Here is a 24,303-nt window from a genome sequence, read left to right on the forward strand (position 1 = left end):
TATCAACCACCAAATCATAGGTATAATGCTTCCTCGGCTGGTTGATACAAATTCATCCATTATTTGGTAGATTTAGCCAAACTTGATTAGGTCGACTAAGTCTAAGAAATTTTAGATTAGAGCTGAGCCACTTCCTTATAAAGTCCCTTTGGAGTTTTGAAGCTGCAGAACTAAGCTACTTACCTCTTCCATTATCCTCTTAAATTCTCCACTTATTAAATAGATATGGAGGAGATTCGCCGGGCTGCCGTAGCTTATTATGAAAATCTGCCCGAGGAGAAGAAGCAATATGCCAGATTTATTTTCAATAAAATGGACAGAAACAGAGACGGGCGAATTAACCTACATGAATACGTGGAGTATCTCAAGAAAGATAACAACACAGTTTTTACTCATCCAAGCATGTTTAGAGCGCTGGACAGGGACGGCGATGGAAGCTTGGATTTTGAGGAAACAATCACCTTGTACTACATCTTGTTTAGCGGTAGAGCTCTATTTTGCAAGTGTTGTGATACGTTCTTGGCAGACATATACTTCAGCTGCTTTCAATGTTTCTGTCTTGATGAGTCACCTAGCACCTATGATATTTGTTGTGATTGTTATGGTGGAAAAAGGTTCACTCACCACGATGATGCCATCTTCTGGGATAACTATACTTTACTAAGTCAAAGCAGGAGCTTGGCACTTGAAGCTCCCGTACAGGTCATTAATCTTTGAAAATGATATCCATGTTAGATGATGGCATGCTGCAAAGAAATACTTCAGATTGCTTAAAATTTCCAATTAATTCCTCTAATTATGTTTCTTTAGTTGTGGATTTGGTTTGAATTGGATTTTTCTTGCAGATTGCTTCTTCACTATTAGGGATTGATATATGTTCTTTCATAATTTCCTGTAAAGCCTATCCTATACAAATAATTAACCATAAAATGCTAAATTTCTATTCCATAATCTTATTAATAAAATGTTTTTTATTAGTTATCAATATTTATCGGTATTTTCTAAACTAATATTAAATATTTGATAACGAAATCTTTAATCAATAAAATGAAAAAAAAAAACTATGACAATGTGCATCGATGTTTTGAACTGATTTAATAGAAATTCTAGCTTGTTTATGCTTGATATATAGTAAAATATACTTAGTACAAACCCAACATTACAGGTAGTGGACTTTTGATCAAACAAGTGATCCAAATAGTTCGTTTCTATAAATTTATTGTCGGATTTGATATCGTCTTTCTAATTAAATTTCCATAACTTTAAAAACAAATCACAAAGTTTTCCATAATTGCAGCTTTTGAATTTAATGTCTTTTGTCCTAATCGTTGTGTGGCTTTTATTATATAGTATAGTGATAATAAGAATACATCAGAATCAAAATTTGTTTTATAGACATTGTTCCAAATATCTAATCATATGCTTCTTTATGTTTAATTTCAGAAGCGAAGACATGTGCTTAAAACAATTGGAATGATAGTGCAAGTTACAGGCATAGTTGTTGGTGGTGCTTGTCTTGCATCATCCTCTAGCTGCAGCATTATGTGAAAGAACGAATGATGCCTTTTATTATCACCGTGTTTCAATTTTATTAGAGTTTTGTAAGGGGTGGAACTTGAACCGCTTGGCTATGGAAGACTATTATTGATGAAGTAATGAAAAACTTTAGACTACATCGAGCTTTTCACGGGCTGCGATCTTCAGCTAGTGAAATGATTGGCTTCAGCACTAGGATCATGAGCTCTTCATACAAAACAAGATTCCTATTGAAACAGGAGATTTTCTGATGTTCAAGTTAGTAAAATGTAAGAGGGAGAAAATACACAAGAGTGTAAAGAATATTGGAGAGAGTATTTGTGAATATTTTGTATTCTATTTGAACTTATGAGATATATGCTTGTAGCTGAGAATTTTTCATGGTACTGTTAGAGTCCTATTAATGCAAGCAATATTTAGTTTGAATAAATTCCTAGCTTTTAGGAGCTACGACTAAGTCTTATATTCGGTTACCTCAGTTTTCGGGATGTGAAGACATGGTTTATTTCTTTTCTGTTATGTTCCAGCTGTAATGGCTATTTAAGCCATAGAACTTCTGTTTAACAAGTATTATTCATGATCTATACAATCTTTAGTTCTTGAATACATCACAATTGGTATCAGAGCCTTGTGGCCTGACTGGGATTATAAGAGTGAACGAGAGTTTGAGAGTTTTTTCTTTTCTTTCAATGGCAGAAGGAAGCAGCACCAGTTATGTGCCTAAATTTACAGGGCACTATGATCATCGGGCTGAACTGATGGAAAATGTACTTCGTTCCAAGGAATATTGGAATGTTGTGGATTGTGGCATCATGGTGCATGTTGCAGGGGAAGCACGATCTTTTTCATCAGTGGTGACAGAACATACTCAACTCACCGATGCTCAAAGAAAGGAGCATGAAGAAAACAAGTTAAAGGATTTGAAGGCAAAAAATCTTCTTTTTCAAGCAATCGAGAGAGATGTGCTTGAGACCATTCTTGACAGAAGTTCCTCAAAGACAATCTGGGATTCTATGAAGCAAAAGTTTCAAGGTTCAACATGGGTTAAAAGGGCACAGTTGCAGTCATTACGATGTGACTTTGAAGTTCTTCGCATGAAGGAAGGAGAATCAGTGAATAATTATTTTGCCCGTGTTATATCCATAGCCAACAAAATGAAGGCTCATGGAGAGAATATGAGTGAAACAACAATTACAGAAAAGATTCTTAGATCAATGATTTTCAAATTCAACTATGTAGTATGTTCGATTGAAGAATCAAACAACATGACTACCATGACCATTGACGAACTACAAAGCAGTCTTCTTGTGCATGAGCAAAGAATGAAGAGTCAATGTGAAGAAGAACAAGTCTTCAAGATCACTCATGAAGCAAATGCAGGAAGAGGACGAGGAAGAGGAATTTGGCGAGGTGGACGTGGCAGAGGAAGACAAAGCTTCAACAAAGCCACTGTAGAGTGCTACAGATGTCATAAACTAGGACATTTTCAAAATGAATGTCCTAGTTGGAAAAAGGTGCAAATTATGCTGAGCTAGATGAGGAGGAAGAACTCTTGTTGATGGCTTATGTAAAGGACAAGAATGCAAAGAGAGAAGATGTTTGGTTCCTGGACTCAGGTTGTTCTAATCATATGTCAGGAAACAAAGATTGGTTTATGGACATGGATGAACAGTTTAGACACTCAGTAAAATTAGGCAATGGTGCAAGGATGATGGTGATGGGGAAAGGCAACATTAAGCTTGAAACTGAAGGCTTAACTCAGGTGATACGAAATGTGTTTTACATTCTTGAGCTCAATAATAATTTATTGAGCATAGGTCAACTGCAGGAGCGAGGACTAGCTATTGTCATGAAAGACAGAGCTTGTAAAATATATCATCCTACAAGAGGCCTCATTATGCAAACTCTGATGGCTGCGAACAGGATGTTTGTCTTACAAGCAACCATGATTCCTCAGTCTTCTACGTGTTTAATAGCAATGGATGATGACTTAACAAGACTGTGGCATCGTCGTTATGGTCATGTGAACAACAAAAGCCTCAAAGTTTTGGAGAGCAAGCAACTTGTCAAAGGACTTCCACCACTCAAGGTCACGGACAAAGCCTGTATAGTGTGTTATCAGGGAAAACAACATAGAACAACCATTCCTAAGAAGAGTCAGTGGCGGGCTTCAAGGAAACTTCAGCTAGTACATGCCGACTTGTGTGGTCCAATTACTCCAACATCAAGCAGTCTCAAAAGGTATTTACTATGCTTTATTGACGACTTTAGTAGAAAAGCTTGGATTTATTTATTAGCTGAGAAGAGTGAAACATTTTCAATGTTTAAAGCATTTAAACAACTTGTTGAGAAAGAGTCCAGGTGCAATATAAGTTGTTTAAGAACAGATAGGGGAGGTGAATTCACGTCTATGGAGTTCAATGTGTTTTGTGTCAATAATGGTATTAAGAGGCAACTTATTGCTGCCTATACTCCTCAACAAAACGGAGTGGTAGAACGTAAGAATCGAATAGTATTAAACATGGTTAGACGCTTGCTTTCAGAAACGAAAATGCCTAAACTATTTTGGCCAGAAGCTGTTAGATGGGGATTACATATATTGAATAGAAGTTTAACTGTGGCTGTGAAAGGAATGACTCCTGAAGAATGTTGGAGTGGAGAAAAACCGAATGTCAAATACTTCAGGGTCTTCGGTTGTATTGCTAATGTACATATTCCTGACAGGAAGAGAGCCAAGTTAGATGAGAAGAGTCATAGATGTGTATTTCTTGGTGTTAGTGACGAATCCAAAGCCTATAGGCTTTATGATCCTAATGCCAAAAGAGTGATCATCAGCAGGGATGTTGTGTTTGAATAAAATGAAAGCTGGAATTGGACTCAGAGTACTGGTGAGGTCCAAAATGATGTCTTCACCTGGGAAGATATTGAGTGTCGCACCCGACATCGCGGCGGCCCTAAAAATTAATTCTCGTATTATGGAAAAAGAATGGATTTCTAGTATCCTGTTCTTTTAGGGAAAAAAATGTCTTGTTTAAGAAGTCACCACCTAGTATTATGGTCACTAGAAACCCTAACTGGTCAACAGAGATTCTATGATTCGGGACTGGTTACGTAAAAGGGAAGATATTATCACCCCTTAAACGTCCTGCCTAAGGCAGGCTGCATTGCTAGTTTTGTCTTAAATTGCTAAATATTTTATTAGTTTATGCTATGAAAATTTGCTTATAATATTCCTGACTCTAGCGCCAGTGAATATTCAACTGCGAATATTTCCAACTCTGGCGTTGGTAATTATTACGTAGCTATAAAATAAATTAGATCAATATTTTATTTTATTCCTGACTCTGGCGCCAGTGAATAAATAAATAATAATAAATTTATTTTTTACGAATGCAAATATTTTCTATTTTTCTAACCAAATAAAATAGAATACAACGAATAAAAATAATATAAATTTAAACCGGTATTTTTATTCCTGACTCTGGCGTCAGTGAATAAACCAATAAATTTACATTATTTTTAATCGTGCATACACATTTTTTTATTTTTTATTTTTCTGGCCCAGCATTTGTTTTGGGGCCGGGCCCAGCTCAACCCATCGGGGCTGGGCTGGGCCCAGCCAGCCCGGCCAGGTCACTGGCCCAAGCCAGTGACCCGGCTGGGCAAAGACACACACAACGCGTGCATAAGGGCTAATTAAAATGCACGACAACAATGTCCAATGAATTAAATTGCAGAATGGGAAAGGATGAGCTTACCTGGTTTGCGAAGCGATGGAGACGGTGGTGAAACTCTGACTGGCCGACTACCTCCTCTACTATGCTCCTTCTTATGCTTTCCTTTGTTTCCTTTTGATTATGTGCCCGTATACTTTAGGTTTCCCGCAGCTCCTGAGATGATGAAGGTGCCGACTTTAAGTGATGTTTTTGGGTGTTTTCTTTTTCTGCGGAGATGTCTACAGAGATGAAGGCAATGGCCTTAGGCTGAGTGTTTTTTTTCAGCTATGGTTTTCCGTTTGTGCTTCTCCAATCTCCCCTCCTGCTAGCCTCTCTGTTTTCTTGGAATTTCCTTTGTTTTCGTTCTTCTCTCTGTCCCCTGCGTTCGAGAAGATGGAGATGTTAACGTTGGTCTTCTGGTTTTTTATGGCGTTTGTCTCTGTTTTTTGCTCTGGATTTATGCTCTCCCTTTTTTTTGTTTCAATCCCTCCCCCCGGGTTTTCTTCCCCCTTTTCTCCTCTCTCCCCACTCTCTTTGTTTCTGTTCTTTTCTCCTTCGTTTTTCTTCCTTTTTTTTTTCGTCCTCTCTATGTTGTGTTTTCTTCCACCCTCGGCGCTCTCTCATCTTCTCTGGCTTTATAGCCAGGGAATGCCAAGCATCTCTGCAATTGAAAACGGCTTCAAAGCCATTACTGCAGAAACCGTTCCTGTGGAAGGAGACGAAGAAGGCGATGGTTGGTTTCTAGAAACGGCGTCGTTTGTGTTATGGGAACGGCTATTCGCAATGTAGTCACTGAAGTTCTGAAATCATGCAATCAAACCCCTGGATAAAATGTAATTGGATCCTTGTATTTCCGCGCTATTTTCAAGATGGTCCTTGGATTTTAAGTTTTGCAATTTGGACCCAATTAAACTCTAAACTTTGATATTCTCCAATTAAGCCCTTAATTGGATTAATTAAATCAATTCCAAGCTTAATTAAGTCTCAAAACTTATCAATTCTCCAATTAAATCCTTGATTGGATGAATTAAATTAATTCCAAGCTTAATTAAGTCTCAAAACTTATTAATTCTCCAATTAAACCCTTGATTGGATGAATTAAATTAATTCCAAGCTTAATTAAGTTTGAAAAATTTATCAATTCTTCAATTAAACCCTTAATTAGATTAAATAAATTAATTCCAAACTTAATTAGATTAATTCCAAAGTTTAATTAAACCCCAAAACTTCCAATCATGTTGCCCTTAACCCAAATTTTAATTCATTCTTCATTTATTTCATTTTACTTGTTTTTTCATCATCATCATTATTATTTTTTCATCAATTTTTTATCCTTTTTAGTAAATAAAATAATAAAAATAAAATGGTCAAAAATTGGGTTATGACAGTTGCCCCCTCTTTATAATATTTACTATGAAAAGATATTAGAAAATTTCATTTTCTTTTAACTTTGTGAGTAAATTTATAAAGAAAAGTAGATAGAGAAAGAATTTTTTTTTTTTGAAAACTTTGAAAACAGTAGATTGACACGACCTTCCTCTTCTCCAGCGTCAGCTTCCACAGCCAGAGGAAGAAATTAAAAAGAAGAGAGGAACGAGCAGCTGACAGAAGGAATACATATACAGAAGGGAAACGAACGAACACAGGGATCTTGAGGCAAGGATAGACGATCAAGAAAGACTGCAAAATCTGGATCGCCATTTCCAGCACCAGGTTAGTTGCGCTTTCCCTTTTTGCATTTTAATTATATGTTCCTATAGCTGGCGTGCGTGAACTGCTCACGCACGCCTACTGGTAAAGTAAATGGCCAGCCGGGTCAAGCCTGTGACCCGACTAGGCCTGCTGGGTCCAGCCCAGCCCCATGGGCTGAGCTAGACCCAGCCCAAAATAAAAAATAAAAAAATAGAAAAACAGAAAAATAAAAAAAATAAAAAAAAAAAAAAATGTGTATGCATGAATAAAAATAATGTAAATTTATTGGTTTATTCACTGACGCCAGAGTCAGGAGTAAAAATACTGGTTTAAATTTATATTATTTTTATTTGTTATATTTTATTTTACTTAGCTAGAAAAATAAAAAAAATGTGTGCATGCGTAAAAATAAATTTATTTTATTTTTTTTATTCACTAATGCTAGAGTAAGGATTAAAAAATATTTATCTAATTTTATTTTTCGTAGCTACGAATTTTTACCAACGCCAGAGTTGGAATTATTCGAGTTTGAATATTCACTGGCGCCAAAGTCAGGAATATGATAAGCAAATTTTCAAATAACCCAATTTTTGACCGATAGCAAACAAGTACGGAGGGTAGGAGAACTAAAAAATAAAAAATAAAAAATATGAAAGCTGGAATTGGACTCAGAGTACCGGTGAGGTCCAAAATGATGTCTTCACCTGGGAAGATATTGAGGATGGGGAAGTCAGTGACTATGATGACGAAGAAGGAAGAGACAATGACCATGTACAAGCAGCTGGTCAGGGTACAGAAGAGTTGGGTGGAGAAGCTGATACTGCTGCAGGACAAGATACAAAAGAGTTGGGAGGAGAAGATAATCCTGCTACAGGTCAGGGTCCAGAAGAGTTGGGAGAAGAAGATGATCCTGCTGCTCCACATACAGAAGTAGAAAGAGAAGATATTGCAGGATCAGGGGAGAGAGTAAGGAGAGCACCTCGATGGATGGAAGACTGTGTCAGTGGAGACAACATTCCTGACGAGTCAAACTTGGCTTGTTTCATGGTACATGATGATCCAATATGCTATGCAGATGCGGTAAAAGAACAAAAATGGAAGGAAGCAATGGATTTGGAAATTGCAGCTATAGAAAAAAACAAGACATGGGATCTTGTAAGTCAGCCGAAAGGAATAAAAACTATTGGTGTCAAATGGATTTTTAGAACGAAGTTGAATGAAAAGGGAGAAGTGGATAAATGCAAAGCACGTTTGGTAGTCAAAGGGTATGCTCAGAGGTATGGGATTGACTATAGTGAAGTCTTTGCACCTGTGGCTCGTTGGGACACCATTCGTTTGATCCTGGCTCTAGCAGCGCAGAAAGGGTGGATTGTTTTCCAGCTAGACGTCAAGAGTGCATTCCTTCATGGGGAACTAAATGAGGCAATTTACGTAGAGTAGCCAGAAGGATATGTTCATAAAGGGGAAGAGCATAAAGTGTTGAAGCTTAAGAAAGCTCTTTACGGCCTGAAACAGGCTCCAAGAGCCTGGTATAGCAGAATCGAAAGTTTCTTCATAAAGGAGGGCTTTGAGAAATGCAGTCATGAGCATACATTGTTCCTCAAACATGAAGCTGACGGTAAATTCTTAATCATTAGTCTTTATGTGGATGATTTAATTTATACAGGGAATGATGTTAAATTATGTGAGAAGTTTAAGAAGTCAATGAAGCTAGAATTTGACATGAGTGACCTGGGGAAGATGAAATACTTTCTGGGAGTTGAGGTCCAACAAAGTTGTGAAGGAATTCATTTATGCCAAATGAAGTATGCTGGGGAAGTCTTGGAAAGATTTGAAATGGGAAGCTGTAATCCTGTGAAAAATCTTTCCAAGACTTCCACGAAACTGGTAAAGAACAGTGAAGAAGCCAGCATAAACTCAACACTATTGAAGCAGATAATCGGCAGCCTAATGTATTTATCAGTAACAAGACCAGAAATCATGTTTGTTGTCTGTCTGTTAAGCAAATTCATGACAGACCCGAAAGTATCTTATATGGCTGCAGTAAAACGGGTCCTCAGGTATGTGAAAGGGACTGTGAACTTGGGAGTATTTTACAAAAGAGGTGCTGAGAACGTGGGGAGCTTGGGAGTGAAGTATGAGAACAATTTTGCTAATCTTGAGGCTTATACTGACAGTGATTATGCGGGTGATACAGAAGATAGAAGAAGCACTTCTGAATATGTGTTTATGCTGAGTGGTGGTGCAGTTGCATGGAGCTCAAGGAAACAACCTGTAGTAACTCTTTCCACCACTGAAGCAGAATATGTAGCAGTTGCAGCATGTGCTTGTCACAGCATTTGGATGAAACGAGTGCTCAACAGTATCGATTTTTCGTCATGTAAGTGTGTCAAGATTTTTTGTGATAATAGCTCAACAATCAAGTTATCAAAAAATCCAGTTCTTCATGGACGAACCAAACACATTGATATAAAGTTTCATTTCTTATGCGACTTGGTTAAGGAAGGTGTTGTGGAGCTGATACATTGTGGCACTAGTGAGCAAATGGCAGATATCATGACAAAGCCGTTGAAGCTTGAATCATTTTTGAAGCTACGTAATATGCTGGGAGTTCAAAGCATGAAGGCATGAAGTTTTTAAACTGACTTGCAGTTTAAGGGAGGAGATGTTAGAGTCCTATTAATGCAAGCAATATTTAGTTTGAATAAATTCCTAGCTTTTAGGAGCTACGACTAAGTCTTATATTCGGTTACCTCAGTTTTCGGGATGTGAAGACGTGGTTTATTTCTTTTCTGTTATGTTCCAGCTGTAATGGCTATTTAAGCCATAGAACTTCTGTTTAACAAGTATTATTCATGATCTATACAATCTTTAGTTCTTGAATACATCACAATCGGGGTCAAGACCCAAATAATTTCATGGAGTCAAAACAAGAGGGAAAAAAGAAGAAGAAGAGTAATCCGTTGAGGCCAGCTCAAATGACTGGAGGCAGCCCACATGACCCAAATAAGAATCTTCATATTTTTATGACAAGCAAGAGCTCGAACTTGCATTCTTTAATTCTATCTCTATGTGAGATCGATTAACTCTAGATAAGTATGTATACAGTTCTAGGAATATTGTGGCCTTTAATAGTTCTAGGAAACATAAAAGACTTCATCGTGGCCTCACAGAGAATATTGAAATTACACCTAAATAGCAAAATATTAATTTTATACAATGAAATTTCATGCTTGTCTAGGTTAATGACCTGTGGCCAAGGACTTAAAAGACGAGTTGAGTCTCCCTTGGGTAATATTTAGTGAACTGGATTAATTATGAATGCTAAAACAATCACATTATCTAGACTCAATATTGCATTAATTAATTATGATGGTGGAGTCTATGGCAACATTAATCAATCATTAATTGTTTTTGTTAAAAAAAAATAGTTCTATATATGTTCCTTAAGATTAAATTAACCACCAGTCTATAGGTCTTGACACCAACTATCACTTGGTCCCTCATGTTTCAATGCTTGTAATTTAATCTTTTGACTCTTGTTGACTATTACCCATTAAAACTTCTTTTGGTTTGTTGCAATCCCATTGTAGATTTCAAAGTAAGAGAATTGAGAACATGAGCCCACGAGACTAAATTATAGATTTCAAACATAAAAGACTAGTTTATAGTCAAGTTCATAACTTAAGGACCAAATAGTACCTAACTTTTCCTTTGACATTGGAGTTTGTTAATTTCTAAATAATTGTACCAAGCTTTAGACCTAGAAGTATTAGCTTGGCTGAGCTTCGGGATACTTAGGTTGTCACTCAGCCTCTAATTCCTTTTAATAGGGATCTTGGTAGAGGTAAAAATAAAAATAAGAATAAAACATGTTTATCCATCCATAAACCCTCAAATCTTGGTAGGGCACCATTGGAATTCTTTGTGGCTAGGTAGCTCATATTTATTTAAAGGAAGCATTTCTTGAAAAACAAAATAGTAGCTTGCATTTAATGCTATAATTAAGTGGACTTCTGAAGATCAGAAATGATATGAAAAATCATTCATTCAACTATAAGGATAAAAAGATGCTTTCTTTATAACTTTATCCTGCCATTATTAGGGAATCCCTAACGTCCATCTCTAACAAGGAGGAGAGTAACTCTCCTCATAGAAGTGACTGACTTCAGTTCTAGTCCACAAGCTATTCATGCAAAACAAGATTCCTATCAAAACATGGGATTCTATAATGTTTAAGTTAATAAAATATAAAAGGTAGATAATATCCAAGAGAGTAAAGAATGTTGGAAAATATATTTATGAATATTATGTATTCTATCTGAACTTAATTATGAGATTGTTGAATGATTATTTATGATTATTCAATTTGTTGTACCATTCCTTGTGATTTCTAGAATTATTGTATGGTTACTTGTGGTTACTCGTGTTGTTGTATGGTTGCAGCTGCTTGCTGGATTTGTGGGTGATGGTCACTACAATTAGCGTAGAAAATGGACTTGTTTTGCACAGAAAAGGTTTTGATATATGCTAGTAGTTTTGAATTTTTCATGGTATTGGGTCAAGACAAAAAAAGAAAAGAAAAGGGTAGTCCGTTCAGGCCAGCCCAAACACACTGGAGGCAGTCTGCTCAAGCCATGGTCCAAACAAGACGTTTTTATTTTTTTGAAAAATCTTGCACAATCAACTAATGAACTATAAGACTTGATGAATATTTCAATAAGAATCTTCATATTGCATTAATTAATTGTGACGGTGGAGTTTATGGAAACATTAATCAATTATTAATTGTTTTGTGAAAATAAAATAGTTCTATGTTCCTTAAGATTAAATTAACCACCACTCTATAGGTCTTGACACTAATTATCACTTGGTCCCTCATGTTTCAATGCTTGTAATTTAATCATTTGACTCTTGTTGACAATTGCCCCATTAAAACTTATTTTGGTTTCTTGTAATCCCATTGTAGTTTTGAAAATTTTATTTTTTTAGAAAAAGACCAACACAATTGAGTTTTAGAGAGAAATCAAAGTAAGAGAATTGAGAACGTGAGCCATGGGACTAAATTATAGATTTCAAACATAAAAGACTAGTTTATAGTCATGTTCATAGATTAGGACCAAATAGTAATTAACTTTTCCTTTGACATTGGAGTTTGTCAATTTCTAAATAATTGTACCAAACTTTAGCCCTAGAGGTATCCATGTTTAACTATGGGTGAGTATTTACATTTTTCAATTCGTTTTGAATATTTCATTGATGATATTTGTTGTTATTTATTTTTTGACCCCACATGCTGGAGACAGTGTAAACCTCTTTTGAACCAAATGCAGGAGTTTAGTTTATGATTGTTGAGGAATTGACAAAGGCAGAGAAGAAAGAAGTGTTTTTCGAACCATGTTTCAACTACTTTCTTCTCTCTTTTGCTGCCAAAATCATCAGGTTTCTTAGACTGATTAGGATTCTTCATGATTGTAAATTTGTTCCTTCTTTATATGGTCTTTAAGGTTGGATAAATTTTTTAGAATTTGCACTATAAAAACTGATTCTGCTGCTGTTGTAATTTTTTTGTTCCAACTTAGGTTTTGATTTTGACTTGGTTTTCGTGTAATATTTGACCATCCTACTTATATTCTGTCACTTATGACATGTTAAAGAGTTGACTTAGGGCAGCTCCGTTAACGAAGAGCCATCTGTACTATGGCTTCTGGGCCCTGGGGGCTTTCACTGTTGGCTTATGGCAGATTGTCTGAAGATTGTACTCGACATTGTCATCGTTTCTGAATTAAGATGCTTTAAGTTTTTCTACTTTTGAGAAAACCAGATTGTAACTAGATTTTGTTCTTCAAAAAACAAATTTATCTCACTTTGAATCCTTCATAAAGTTTAGACCTGTACATGTAGATGAATTTGGGTTTTTTAATCTCCTGATTTGATACTAGAAGCCCAAGATATTCCCACTTGAATATCTAATGTGAAAATAGAGAATCCTGCCACGAGAAATATTCTAGCTCGAGCTTTTGCAATTCTGTTTTTCAAAATGATTTTATCTAACTTTTAATCTTTCATGAGAGTTATAGTCATGTACGTGATGATGAATTTGGGCTATGGAATCGCTTGATTTTGATATCATAAGCTCAAGATATTCTTATTTGAACATTTAGTGGAAAAGAGAGAATCCTGTCTGAGAAGTGTACCTGATCTGAGTTTGCAAGGTCTGATTTGAATTCTGGACCTGATTTATTGTTTGCTTTGGAAGGATTTATTGGGTTAATTAAGGACCAACTTTAAATTTAAAAAAGTTAATTAGTTTCATTGAAAAAAGGGGTTGGATCAAAAAACGTCAGAATAATTTTTGTCGCACTGGATTATATTTTGTTTCTTTTCACAAAACCAATGATGTCATTTCCTTACCCTCATATATCCGACTCAAAAAAGGCCACCATTTAGAACTTGGCCGCATAAAACAGCCCTCACAGGATTTAATTAGCATGGTACTGTTCATTGTCATTTTGAGAACAACCCCTCGTCTGATTTCTTTCCTTTTTATCTGCAACTTCCTACTGGTTTCCATGATTCTCTCGCTTGATTTTGGAGCTCCAGACCATGTTTTTTTCTGCCTCAGTCCAAAGGAAGCAGTTGGTGCTTCACGGTCCAAACTATGGAAGGATAGAAAGGAGCTACACCATCCTCTAATTATTGGAAAGAAATCGCTGGAAATCATCAGAATATCAATCAATATATTCTGGTTTCCTATTTTTGCTTTATTTGATCACCCCAGATTACATCCTATAATTAATGTAATATTCGTTTACTAATAAGAGCTGCATATAGACGATATATATATGCCTCCTCTGCTGACCTAAAAAGAAGAGGAGAAAAAGGAGAGAGAGGCAGGCAATACGAGGCAGAGAAAGAGAGAAAAAAAAAAACATAGAGGCAAGAGAGAACATAGGAGAGGAAGAAGGCGGAGAGTTAGAAATAAGAAGGAAACAAATGGAGAAGATTAAGTTTTGTTAAGATTATCAAAAGCAAGAATAAGAAGGGACTGCCTTTCGGTCTCTGCTCCATGTTCTGCAAACAAAATCTGCAGAACAGGGAAGAACAGAGGAGCTAAAACCAGTAGAGAGAGAGAGGGACAAAAACGCAGAGATAAAGCTCAAGAGATGGACGCCAACAGAGAATAGAGGGGAAAGAGCCGAAACAGACGACAACATTGATAGACTAGCCAATACGCCTTCCCCATCATCATCATCTTCCTTTTTGTTTTCTGCATCTAGGTTTGTTCCTCCCCATCTCTTTGCATGCATTTTCCTTTGTGTTTGTACTGTTCAAGTGAATTATAATTCACTTGAATAGTAACCAGGTCTCTTTGTATACATTTTTCTTTGTGTTTGTACTATTCAAGTGAACCGAACCGTAATTGGAAAGTTTTCATTGAATAGTAACTGAGCCCTTTTTGTGTCCATCTAGGTCAGTTGCTTGGGCAAGTGACCCGGCCGGACCTATTGGTTCCAACTTTTTTTTTCTTTCCCGAAAAAAATAAAAAAAAGAGAAAGAGATTTATGATTTTCTAGCATATTTATTTTAAGGTCTGTTTTTTTTTATATTTTAAAAAAAATATCAATCTCGGATTTAGAATACTCGATTTTCAACGCAAATGTAGCAAATATAAATATGTTTTCATGTATACGGCCAATACCCTAACATATTTTGAATTTCCTTAAAAAAAATATTCGAAGTTAAAAAAAAATGTGTTTTAACATGAATTTTTTAAACACAAAAAATTATTTTCTTGCATTCTTGACTTTACAACATGTTTGTAAAACTCCAAAGGGTGTTGGCAAATATTCCAAAAAAAAAAAAATCTTATTTTTAGGGGAATTCATCTATTATTCACCATTAATGTTTGGAATAAAAAAATCCCAAATGGATTAATATCCAAAATATTATTGGGAATAACTTTTTATTATTCCCTATTAATGTTTGGATAAAGAAACACCCAGTGGTTAATATCCAAAATATTTTTCTAGGAATAATAAGTCATCACACATCCTTGAAAGCAGTGGCGGAGCCATGTAGGAGAAAAAAGGGGCAATTTCCCCCTTAAGTTTTTTTTAAAAATATTTTTTATATTAGAATATTAATATAATAATATGGTGAGGGGTTGATACACAATTATTATTGTTGACTTGTGTCTTAATATAATAAAAAATATACATAATATATGTGCAGCACCCCAGCTCATTTCTCATTTCCCCAAACTTTTCCTTTTTTTTTTTTTTTGTCCGCTAACTATTCAAGAGCTTTTTTACTCTTTTTTAGTTGCTTTCTTCCTTATACATTTTTTTTAAAAGTCAATTAGGCAACTTTAGGTAAAAAAAATTCATTTTTTTTTGTTTCATTATTTAATTTTATTTTTATTTTTTATAATTAATTATTGAAAATGTTAGGGTTTATAATAATTTAGAGGTTTTGATATATATAATATTTTGAAAAAATTAAAGATAAATGGTAGTGGATTAGACTGCAAGATTTTGAACAATAGGTATTTATTTGATTGTTTTGAATTAATTAAAGGTTATATCATTTCCAATTGAATTGGTTACGATATGGAACTAAATTTTTTCACAAGATGAACAAGCAAACATTCAAATTGTTGTCACCAAGTAAAGATTGATATTTGCAGAATTAAAATTGTTTTAGCTTGAGATTGGTCCTTTTTATGTTGTTAATTTCCTTTTTATGATTAAATAATTTATATTTTCTTTTTTTTCTCTCTTTTTTGTTTTCGTCAGACAATTTGTGTTTTGCTGGAGAAGAATTAACACGTGCGTACAAAGTGCCTGATTTTAATAAATACATGTTGGTTTTTTCTTAAAAAAGGAAAGAAAAAAACAATTTTTTTTGTTTTTAAAAATGATTTGTCATAATAAATTTAGACTATCAATCCTGATCCATATCCATGCATTATATATAGCATGCTACATGGTAATGAGGTGTGAAATGGATTTTGATGAATTAATGTGTATTTTACTATGAATTTTATATGAAAAATTTACAATTATTATGTAACTCAACTGAATTTTGTTATTATGAAAACCCAAAGAGGACAATTATAATGTAAGTTTTCTCATTTTAAAAGTATTTTTAAATTAATTTTGCTTTATATGAGTTAGTATATTTGTTTCGAATTGATTTCTAATGCATGTCTACATAATATAATAATTGTTAATAATTTGCCTCCTCATTTATAAAACTTTAGCTCCGCCACTGCTTGAAAGAAGCTTTGATTATAATTGAGGACATTTCAATTTTTTTTGACTCCATGGTTTACTAGTTGTGAGAGTATGAAACACTGAGCCAACAATAGGCTTTTAAAGCGCTCTGAATTTCCTTAGATTTCTAAATTTTTATCCATTTTCCTTGCGATTTACGAGTCACGAACACTTGAAATACTAAGAGAAAAATGAGTTTTTAAAGCACATTGAATCTCCTTAGATTTCTATCTTAGCTATCTTTTAATTCATAGGTTATAAATTTATTTTAAATCAAATACAAATTTTAAGAGATCTGCATCGGCTCTTTTTGGCACTCTGTAGTCATATCTAAAGGTATGACCTATATTGGCCAAGGGTTCTTGCTTTTAGACTTTGAACCCATGCCCATTCATCATAACAAACCTATTATAGGAAAACTAATTAGAGAACACCAACACCATAGTAAGGCAAACCAAACACCAAGCAGCTTACCTTAGATAGGGCGTACTAGGGGTGCTATTACCTTCCCTTTATGCAACTAGTTCCTTGCCTTAGAATCTTTGAAAGACTAGTTAGGTTTCCTAATAACCATAATACTAGGTGGTGACTCCCTTATCACAAAATCAAAAAAACCAAATATGAATCCCCGCTCTCAAGGAGGGTCGCTATGACGCTGCACTCTACACAAGGATGCAACAATATCCAAGGACTTATATATGCTAGATTATCACTCGACCTCTAGTTCCTTTAAATGATGATCTTGGTAAAGGTAAAAATAAAAATAAGAACAAAACATGTTATCCATCAATAACCCTCCAAGTCTTTACGTATTTATTATGCAAAGATTTTTAAAGGTTACCAATAATAAATGAGATCATTGTTTACCTTCTTTATAATATTTCTGTCTCATAGAGGACTGTTGGGATTCTTTATGCTAGGTGACTTGTCTTTATTTAAAGGAGGTGTCTATTGGGAAGCAAAATGGTGGCTTGCATTTAATGCTATAATTGAGTGGATTTCTGAAGATCAGAGATGATATGAAAAATCATTCATCCAATGATGAGGGTAGAAAGATGTGTCCTTTATAACCTTAGTCATTGTTGCCTCTATCTTTTCTCTTACTTTATGTTGTTGAAAAAATTGAACTATTTTAGTTCTAATCCAATCAGACAAACTTATTTCCATGTATTTTCCACCACCAGTTTCTTTCCTTTTCTACTTTAAACCAAGATATGGACCCAAAAAGATTTAGATTTGTCTTTTAAAAAAAAAGTGTTGTTGTCCCTAAAAAGGGATGTCACATAACTAAAAGTGGTGACACCCCAGCATCCATCTCTAATAGGGGGGAGACTAACTCTCCTCGTAGAAGTCCTTCTCCTACCATTACTAAAGAATCCCAGGAGAGAGGGAGGCTACGTCAAACCCTCAAGGATGACGTTCCTTTATTCCTTGGCATAAGAGCTCAATCTTGTTGAGAAGGAGAAACTTTAGCTAAATCTATAAAAGAGAGTTCACCAAGGAAGCTTTTATCTCTTGTTGATGTTAGAGGCAAGGTTGAAGAAGTTGTTTCTTTGTCTCAACTTCCAGCTTTGCTAACAGAGGCTGCAGCAGTTAGGCCCTCTACCCGGCTGTTCTTGAGGGAGCTGAGTTTGAGGATGCTTTAACCAGCCTCGCTCTTGGTCAAGCTCCCATTGCTTTCCTCACCTTCATTGAGGAGGAGAGGAAGCTTATGGAGGTTATTGTTGGTGGAAGGTCAGGCATTGAGAAAGATGACCTTGAGGTGGTGAGACCGCTTAAAGGATTCTTACCATCTTGTTAGACATTTAAATGATGTTTGATGAGGGCTACAACTGTTATTTGGCTTTAACTAGTCAAATGGCCTTTAATGTAAGGAACCTTCTTATTCACCTTTTTTTTTTAGTTCTATGACTATTATTCCTAACACTTGTTCTTGGCAGACTTTCATGATGTGCCCCTGTGCCAAGGCATTGGGAAATATGAGGTGTTGTTTAATGTCTCCAATGAAAAATTACTTTTAGCCATTTATAATCAAGTTTATACTCTTGGATGGTCTGAGGGTTGACCTTCTCGCTACTAGGGAGGAGGCCCATAGTTTTCAGGCTCAGCTAAAGGCTTTAAGCAATTCTCCTGAGGATTTCTAGGAATGTTTTGGGTGATTTGCAGCTTTGACCAAGACAATTTAGGACCAGATATTTTTTACCATATCCAATATGCATTTCTTTAATCAATCAACAAAAATGTTATTTCATAGTGGTATTCCTTTATTCTTATAGATAGAGGCTTTCACAATTGTTGTTTATCTTATTAATAGATTTCACTCCTCTGCTCTTAATTCTAACACTCCTTACTTCTTATTACGTGGTAAACATCCCTAGGGTACAGTCTCCATACTCTTCTAGCAACAATGATATAAATAATTATTTTGTATACATATTACCTTTTAGGAACAATCGTGACAAGCCACCAACAAGATACTCACTAGACCATAGAGGGAAAGGAGCAAAGTACCCAATCTCCAATTATATTTGCACCAAAAGATTATCATAGCCTCTTTCATATATAAGTTATCTTTAGAGAATATTCCAAACATGGTATAGGATGCATTGCATGATCCCATGTAGGTTCAAGCAATATCTAAAGAGATGACAGACTTGCAGAAGAATGATATATGGAAGCTCATTCCACTACCTAAAGGAAAGAAGATAGTGAGGTGTAGGTGGGTGTTCTCTATGAATTACAACGCAGATGGATAAATAGAAAGGTATAAGGTAAGACTTGTAGCAAAGGATTATACCCAGACATATGACATAAACTATTCGGAGACGTTCTCACTTGTAGCAAAGTTGAATACTGTCATAGTGTTATTGTCTCTTGCTATAAATTTAGATCGACAACTACATCAATTTGATGTGAATAATGCATTCCTCCATGAAAATCTAGCAGAAGAACTATACATGATGCTACAACCAAAACCATCAGCTACACTTGTAATTGCCATTATCTTTCCAATATTTTCAAGCACATTTCTTCGCTTATGAAATTAAAGATAACAAAGCATATGATTAAATATTTGTAACTAATGTTCTGTTATGGTTAAATTGAATCTTTTATATGTAGTATTTTTTTCAAAGTAATGCTATTAACAGTCAATACACATATTCTTGACACGTGTTGTATGATTTATGAGAATTGAACTCAAGGAAAGAAACCTTAACAAGACATATAGTGGAACAGTACATAATCCATAAAAATGAAAAATAATTTTATATAAGGGAAAAAACTTGTAAGAAAAAGAGTACAGGAACAAAACATATGATCAATGAAAAATTTAGCATTTTTTGATTAATTGTGTGTTTGAGATAATTAGGTTTTACATGAAAATAAGGACAAGTATGAGTTATTATTTTCCTAAAAATAACATGTATTTGATAGTTTCATATGTATATGTATGTATGTATGTATGTATGTCTTTTTCAATTTCTTTTTTTTTTTATGTATAATAAATATTCTTCACAAAATGCTAAGTTTATTTTTTGAAGAAACATTGAGAGCATCTGAAGTATACGTCTGCCAAGAACGTATTACAAGACTGGCAAAATAGAGCTCTTCCACTCTGCATGATGTAGTACAAGACGATTGTTTCCTTAAAATTCAAGCTTCCATTGCCGTCCTTGTCCAGCGCTGTAAACAAGCTTGGATGAGTAAGAACCGTACGTGTTGTTATCTTTCTCGAGATACTCCACGAATTCATCTAGGTTAATTTTCCCGTCTCCGTTTTTGTCCATTTCATTGAAAGAAAATCTGGCATTTCGCTTCTTCTCATCGGACAGATTCTCATAATAAGCTTCAGCAGCGCGGCGAATCTCCTCCGTATCTATTTATGGGTGTAAGATTTAAGAGGAGGAGAATTTAAGAGGATAGCATTGGCCTACGATTTCAAGGCTCCAAAGGGACTTTTAAGGAAGTGGATCAAGTCTAAAATCCTGCCTCTAGTCATTTCGTGCATAGTTGAAAGATCTACGGAAATAGAGATGTAGGTTAATCTACGGATCATCGTGTTAATTCTTATATTACCGTCTCAACTTAGTTTTTTAAAAATATAATATCATTTTTTAATTTTTTTTAATTTATTTTTATATGTTAATAAATAAAAAATTTAAAAAATAATGCACATGATGTAGTTGTGAACAGTAAAAAAGATTTAAAAAAAAAAAAAACAGAGAAAAACGGGAGAGTAAATAAATACCTCACCTCTCCATTTCCTCATACTAGCCACCAGCCATACACCCTGTTTTTTTTCATGCTGAAGCCGCGACCCAGCCCAAGGAAAACCAGCTGCTACTATGAGAGGCCCCACCAAATTTGGTTTTTTCTTAGATTCCACCGTACTCATTTAAAAAAAAAAAAAAAAAACTAAAAAGAATACAGTTTTTTGCCTTTAGGATAGGAGGAAAATTATTGTGTATTCAAGTAGATTATTTTACTCTTTATTATTTTTAACAATTGTCTTGGTATTGGGGTAAGATTATCTTTTATAAAGGATACAAATCATTCCTCTTTGAAAATGCACAGTAAAATTACATTTTTACCCTTGAAATCTAAAAAAAATGATGTTTCATTGAAGGTTTTTTTTGTCTTTTCATTTTATTTACACAGTTAAATAATATTTATACCCCTAGCTACTAAAAATAATGAACTTGTAGAGGGGTTCATTTGTCTTAATATTTTTTTTGTACAGTAAAATTATATACTTAACCTTCAACTTTTTAAAATTTAAGAATGACTTTGAAGGGCATTTTTATCTTTGTCTCATAGTTTTTTTTTTTTGTAATAATGATATACCCCTGGGCTCTTTTTTATATTTTACCTTATTAAAATATTAATAAACTAGTAAAATATGATGACACATGCCACGCAAGCGTTAGTACATCAAAGTCTTTCATACTCTTATAGAGGCACGTGGGGACAATTCTGGTGGCAAAAAATATCTGATCACCATCTCATCAATGCACAAGGTTGTGGCACAACTTTTAAGGTGGTGTGTTGGGCAAGGCGAACAACAATGATATTTTTTTCAACTACCCTTCTTTTCTCTCTCTAGGTCTTGGTATTTGTGACAAGCCTTTAAGAATTCAATTGTGTCCTCTAGTTTGTATTTATTTTGAGTTTGGTCCTTTTCTTTATATTTTTATTTGTTTTGATTTTAATGTTTCGTAAAGTTGTATTTTTCAATTTCATCTCTTCGCATTTAATTTAATTTAGTTTTTGTATCCAATCTGATCATCATTTTTTTTATTATTCCTTTTCATTTATTTATTTTTATTTTGTCCTTTTAATTCATTTTTTTTAAATTTTGGTCCTCGTTTTTTTCATTGCTCCTTTTCTTCATTTATTTTATAATACCTGATTAGTTTCTTTCAATTATTTATGGTGCAAGATTTAGTTCCTCATTGTTTTTTTTTTTATATAATTGAAAATTTTTCTTTATAGTTTTTTCGTGTTTGCCTTTTATAAGGTAGTCATACTCTCATAATTCAGTCTACAATTTCAATGATTTACTTGGTTTGAGTTCACTCTTTTCTTAAAATCCATTTTAGAAATTGTTTTCTTTTTATTTTCATAATTTGACATTGAATTTATTAGGCCTTGGGTTTTGTGATTTGTTTTGTTTTTCTTCTTGTAAGGTTTTCCCTATCATAACCCATTTTTGGATTCCTCTCTAAATTCATTTTTTGTCTCATTTCTTTTTCCTCCTACCCGTTTATTAGTGAAAATAAGTTGAAAATTATTTTTTTTTGGAAAACCAATAAATGTTTTTATAGAAGGGTTAAGGAAAAAATATAAGAAATCTAAAGAATAGGACCAAAAAAAAAAAAAAGAACACATAAAATTACATGATGGATAGATAGTTTTAACTATTGGGAGGCATTGCATGCAACAACGATAGTGTGAGTACACCTTCTATACGTTGACGCATGTAATACACATGAGATCAGCTTTTTGTGTTGCACTGTGAGTGCATATTTTTCTTCGTGGAAAAAAAAAATGATAAAAACTATTACTACTACTCTTATAACTATTATTCTGAATATTAATAGTATTATCATTAGCGTAATTATAATTATTTACTACTATTATTAGTACTATCATTATTATTATTTTTACTATCATGACTATTACTACTAGTATCAATATTAATACTACTATTATTACTAATATTGTTGTCATTATTATTACCAGCAGCTATTGTTATTATTATTATAGTAATTGTTCGACAAATGAAAGGAAGGGATAAGCTTCTTTTTATTTGGATATTTGAGTGTTATCGATTAGTAGGAAAACTGATTAAAGATAATTGAAAACGTGCGGAAAACAGCTCCTGAATCTTGCTTTGCTTTGTTACCTTGTATGCTCTTACTTCTTCAATACAAGATGGGCAATAGTCATCATCAGATATGTGTGTGTGTGTGTGTGTGTGTGTATGGATGCAAGAAAATAGATACAGAGCATCCTGAACTTTCAATTTGAAGAATTTAAGGTGTGCTAGGAGAGTCTTGGGCAAATCACTAATAGTTGTCAAAATGAAGCCCGGCAAAAAACAAAGAAAAAAACATTAGGCCATGAACATGCTTGATTTCCATAGAAAATGCTTGGGATTTTTGAATCGTTTCTGGTTGAAACGAATGAAAAAACATTAGTTCACAATACCAACACCTTGATGGCCATAGAAAACGAGGAACATGTCAATAGTTAGTGGCAATAGTCATCATCAGATACATGTGGTGTGGGGTCGTGGAATTATTGAAGATACCAAAGTTTCCACAACCAACTTGACTTCAATTCTTTAATATTTCTTCGCTGTGTGGTCTCTTTAATAGCTACTGTGATTCCGACAATAATGCTTATGGTGAATTGATGATGTTACTGTGCAGAGATTTCGGTTTGCATTCCTCGGCAAAATTGCTTGCAAAAACTTTCATGTTATCATATTGTTTTTTTTTATTTTATATATTCCGTCCGTAATGCCGTCAATATATACCAACAATATTAGTTGGAAAAATGTTTAAAGATAATTGAAAACATGCGAAAAACAGCTCCTGAATCTTGTTTTGCTTTGTTACCTTTATGCTCTTACTGCTTCAGCACAAGATGGGCAATAGTCATCATCAGATATATGTGTGTGTCTATACATATATTTATATATATGGAAGCAAGAGCTGAACTTTCAATTTGAAGAATTTAAGGTGTGCTATGAGAGTCTTGGGCAAATCACTAATAGTTGTCAAAATGAAGCCCGGCAAAAAACATAGAAAAAATTATGTATACCAAAAGAAATTATTAGGCCATGATGAACATGCTTGATTTCCATAGAAAATGCTTGGGATTTTTTAATCGTTTCTGGTTGAAACGAATGAAAAAACATTAGTTCACAATACCAATAGATTGATTGCCATAGAAAATGAGGAACATGTCAATAGTTAGTGGGCAAAAGTCATCATCGGAGAATATTTCTTCGCTGTGTGGTCTCTTTAATAGCTACTGTTTTCTTTTGTTGTTGATAGAGAAGGGTTGAGGAGAATAAATAGTGCATGGGTACGGTGGAATAAAAGATAAGATCTTTGTCTCCAAAAACAAATTTGTGTGGGTAGTAGCTGGGTTTGCATGGAATCTGATACGGGAGTCAGGTTTCATGTGTTGTATGAGATAGTTAAATTATTGAAGATACCAAAGGTCCCATCATGTACAATATTTTTTTTTGCGCACTAAAATTATATACTAATCCTTTTACTTTTCAAAATTTAAGAATGACTTGAAAGGCATTTTTATCTGTCTCCTCGCTTTTTTTATAATAATGATATGTCTTTGGATCCCTTTTCATAATTTATTGTATAAAAATATTAATAAATTAATAAAATAAATGACGTATGCAACATATACGTCAGCATTTGAGAGTCCTTCATGCTTTTATTACAGAGGCGCATAAGGACAATTCTGATGGAAAAAAAAATCTGATCCTCATCATCTCATCTGAAGCGCAAGGTTGTGGCACAACTTTTAAGATGGTTTGTTGGGCATGT

General features: G+C 34.2%; 1 protein-coding gene across 1 annotated transcript; it reads left to right on the plus strand.

The window, feature by feature from the left end:
- Positions 1-2: 2 nt before the first annotated feature.
- LOC118046756 (uncharacterized) lies at positions 3-2,140 on the plus strand. The gene is made up of 2 exons (XM_035055767.2): positions 3-702; positions 1,444-2,140. Exons 1-2 carry the CDS (start codon positions 226-228, stop codon positions 1,546-1,548), a joined length of 582 nt encoding a protein of 193 aa, XP_034911658.1. The 5' UTR covers positions 3-225; the 3' UTR covers positions 1,549-2,140.
- Positions 2,141-24,303: the final 22,163 nt, after the last annotated feature.

The sequence above is a fragment of the Populus alba genome, chromosome 19 (genome assembly GCF_005239225.2).
Source record: "Populus alba chromosome 19, ASM523922v2, whole genome shotgun sequence".
Taxonomy (NCBI): Eukaryota; Viridiplantae; Streptophyta; class Magnoliopsida; order Malpighiales; family Salicaceae; genus Populus; species Populus alba.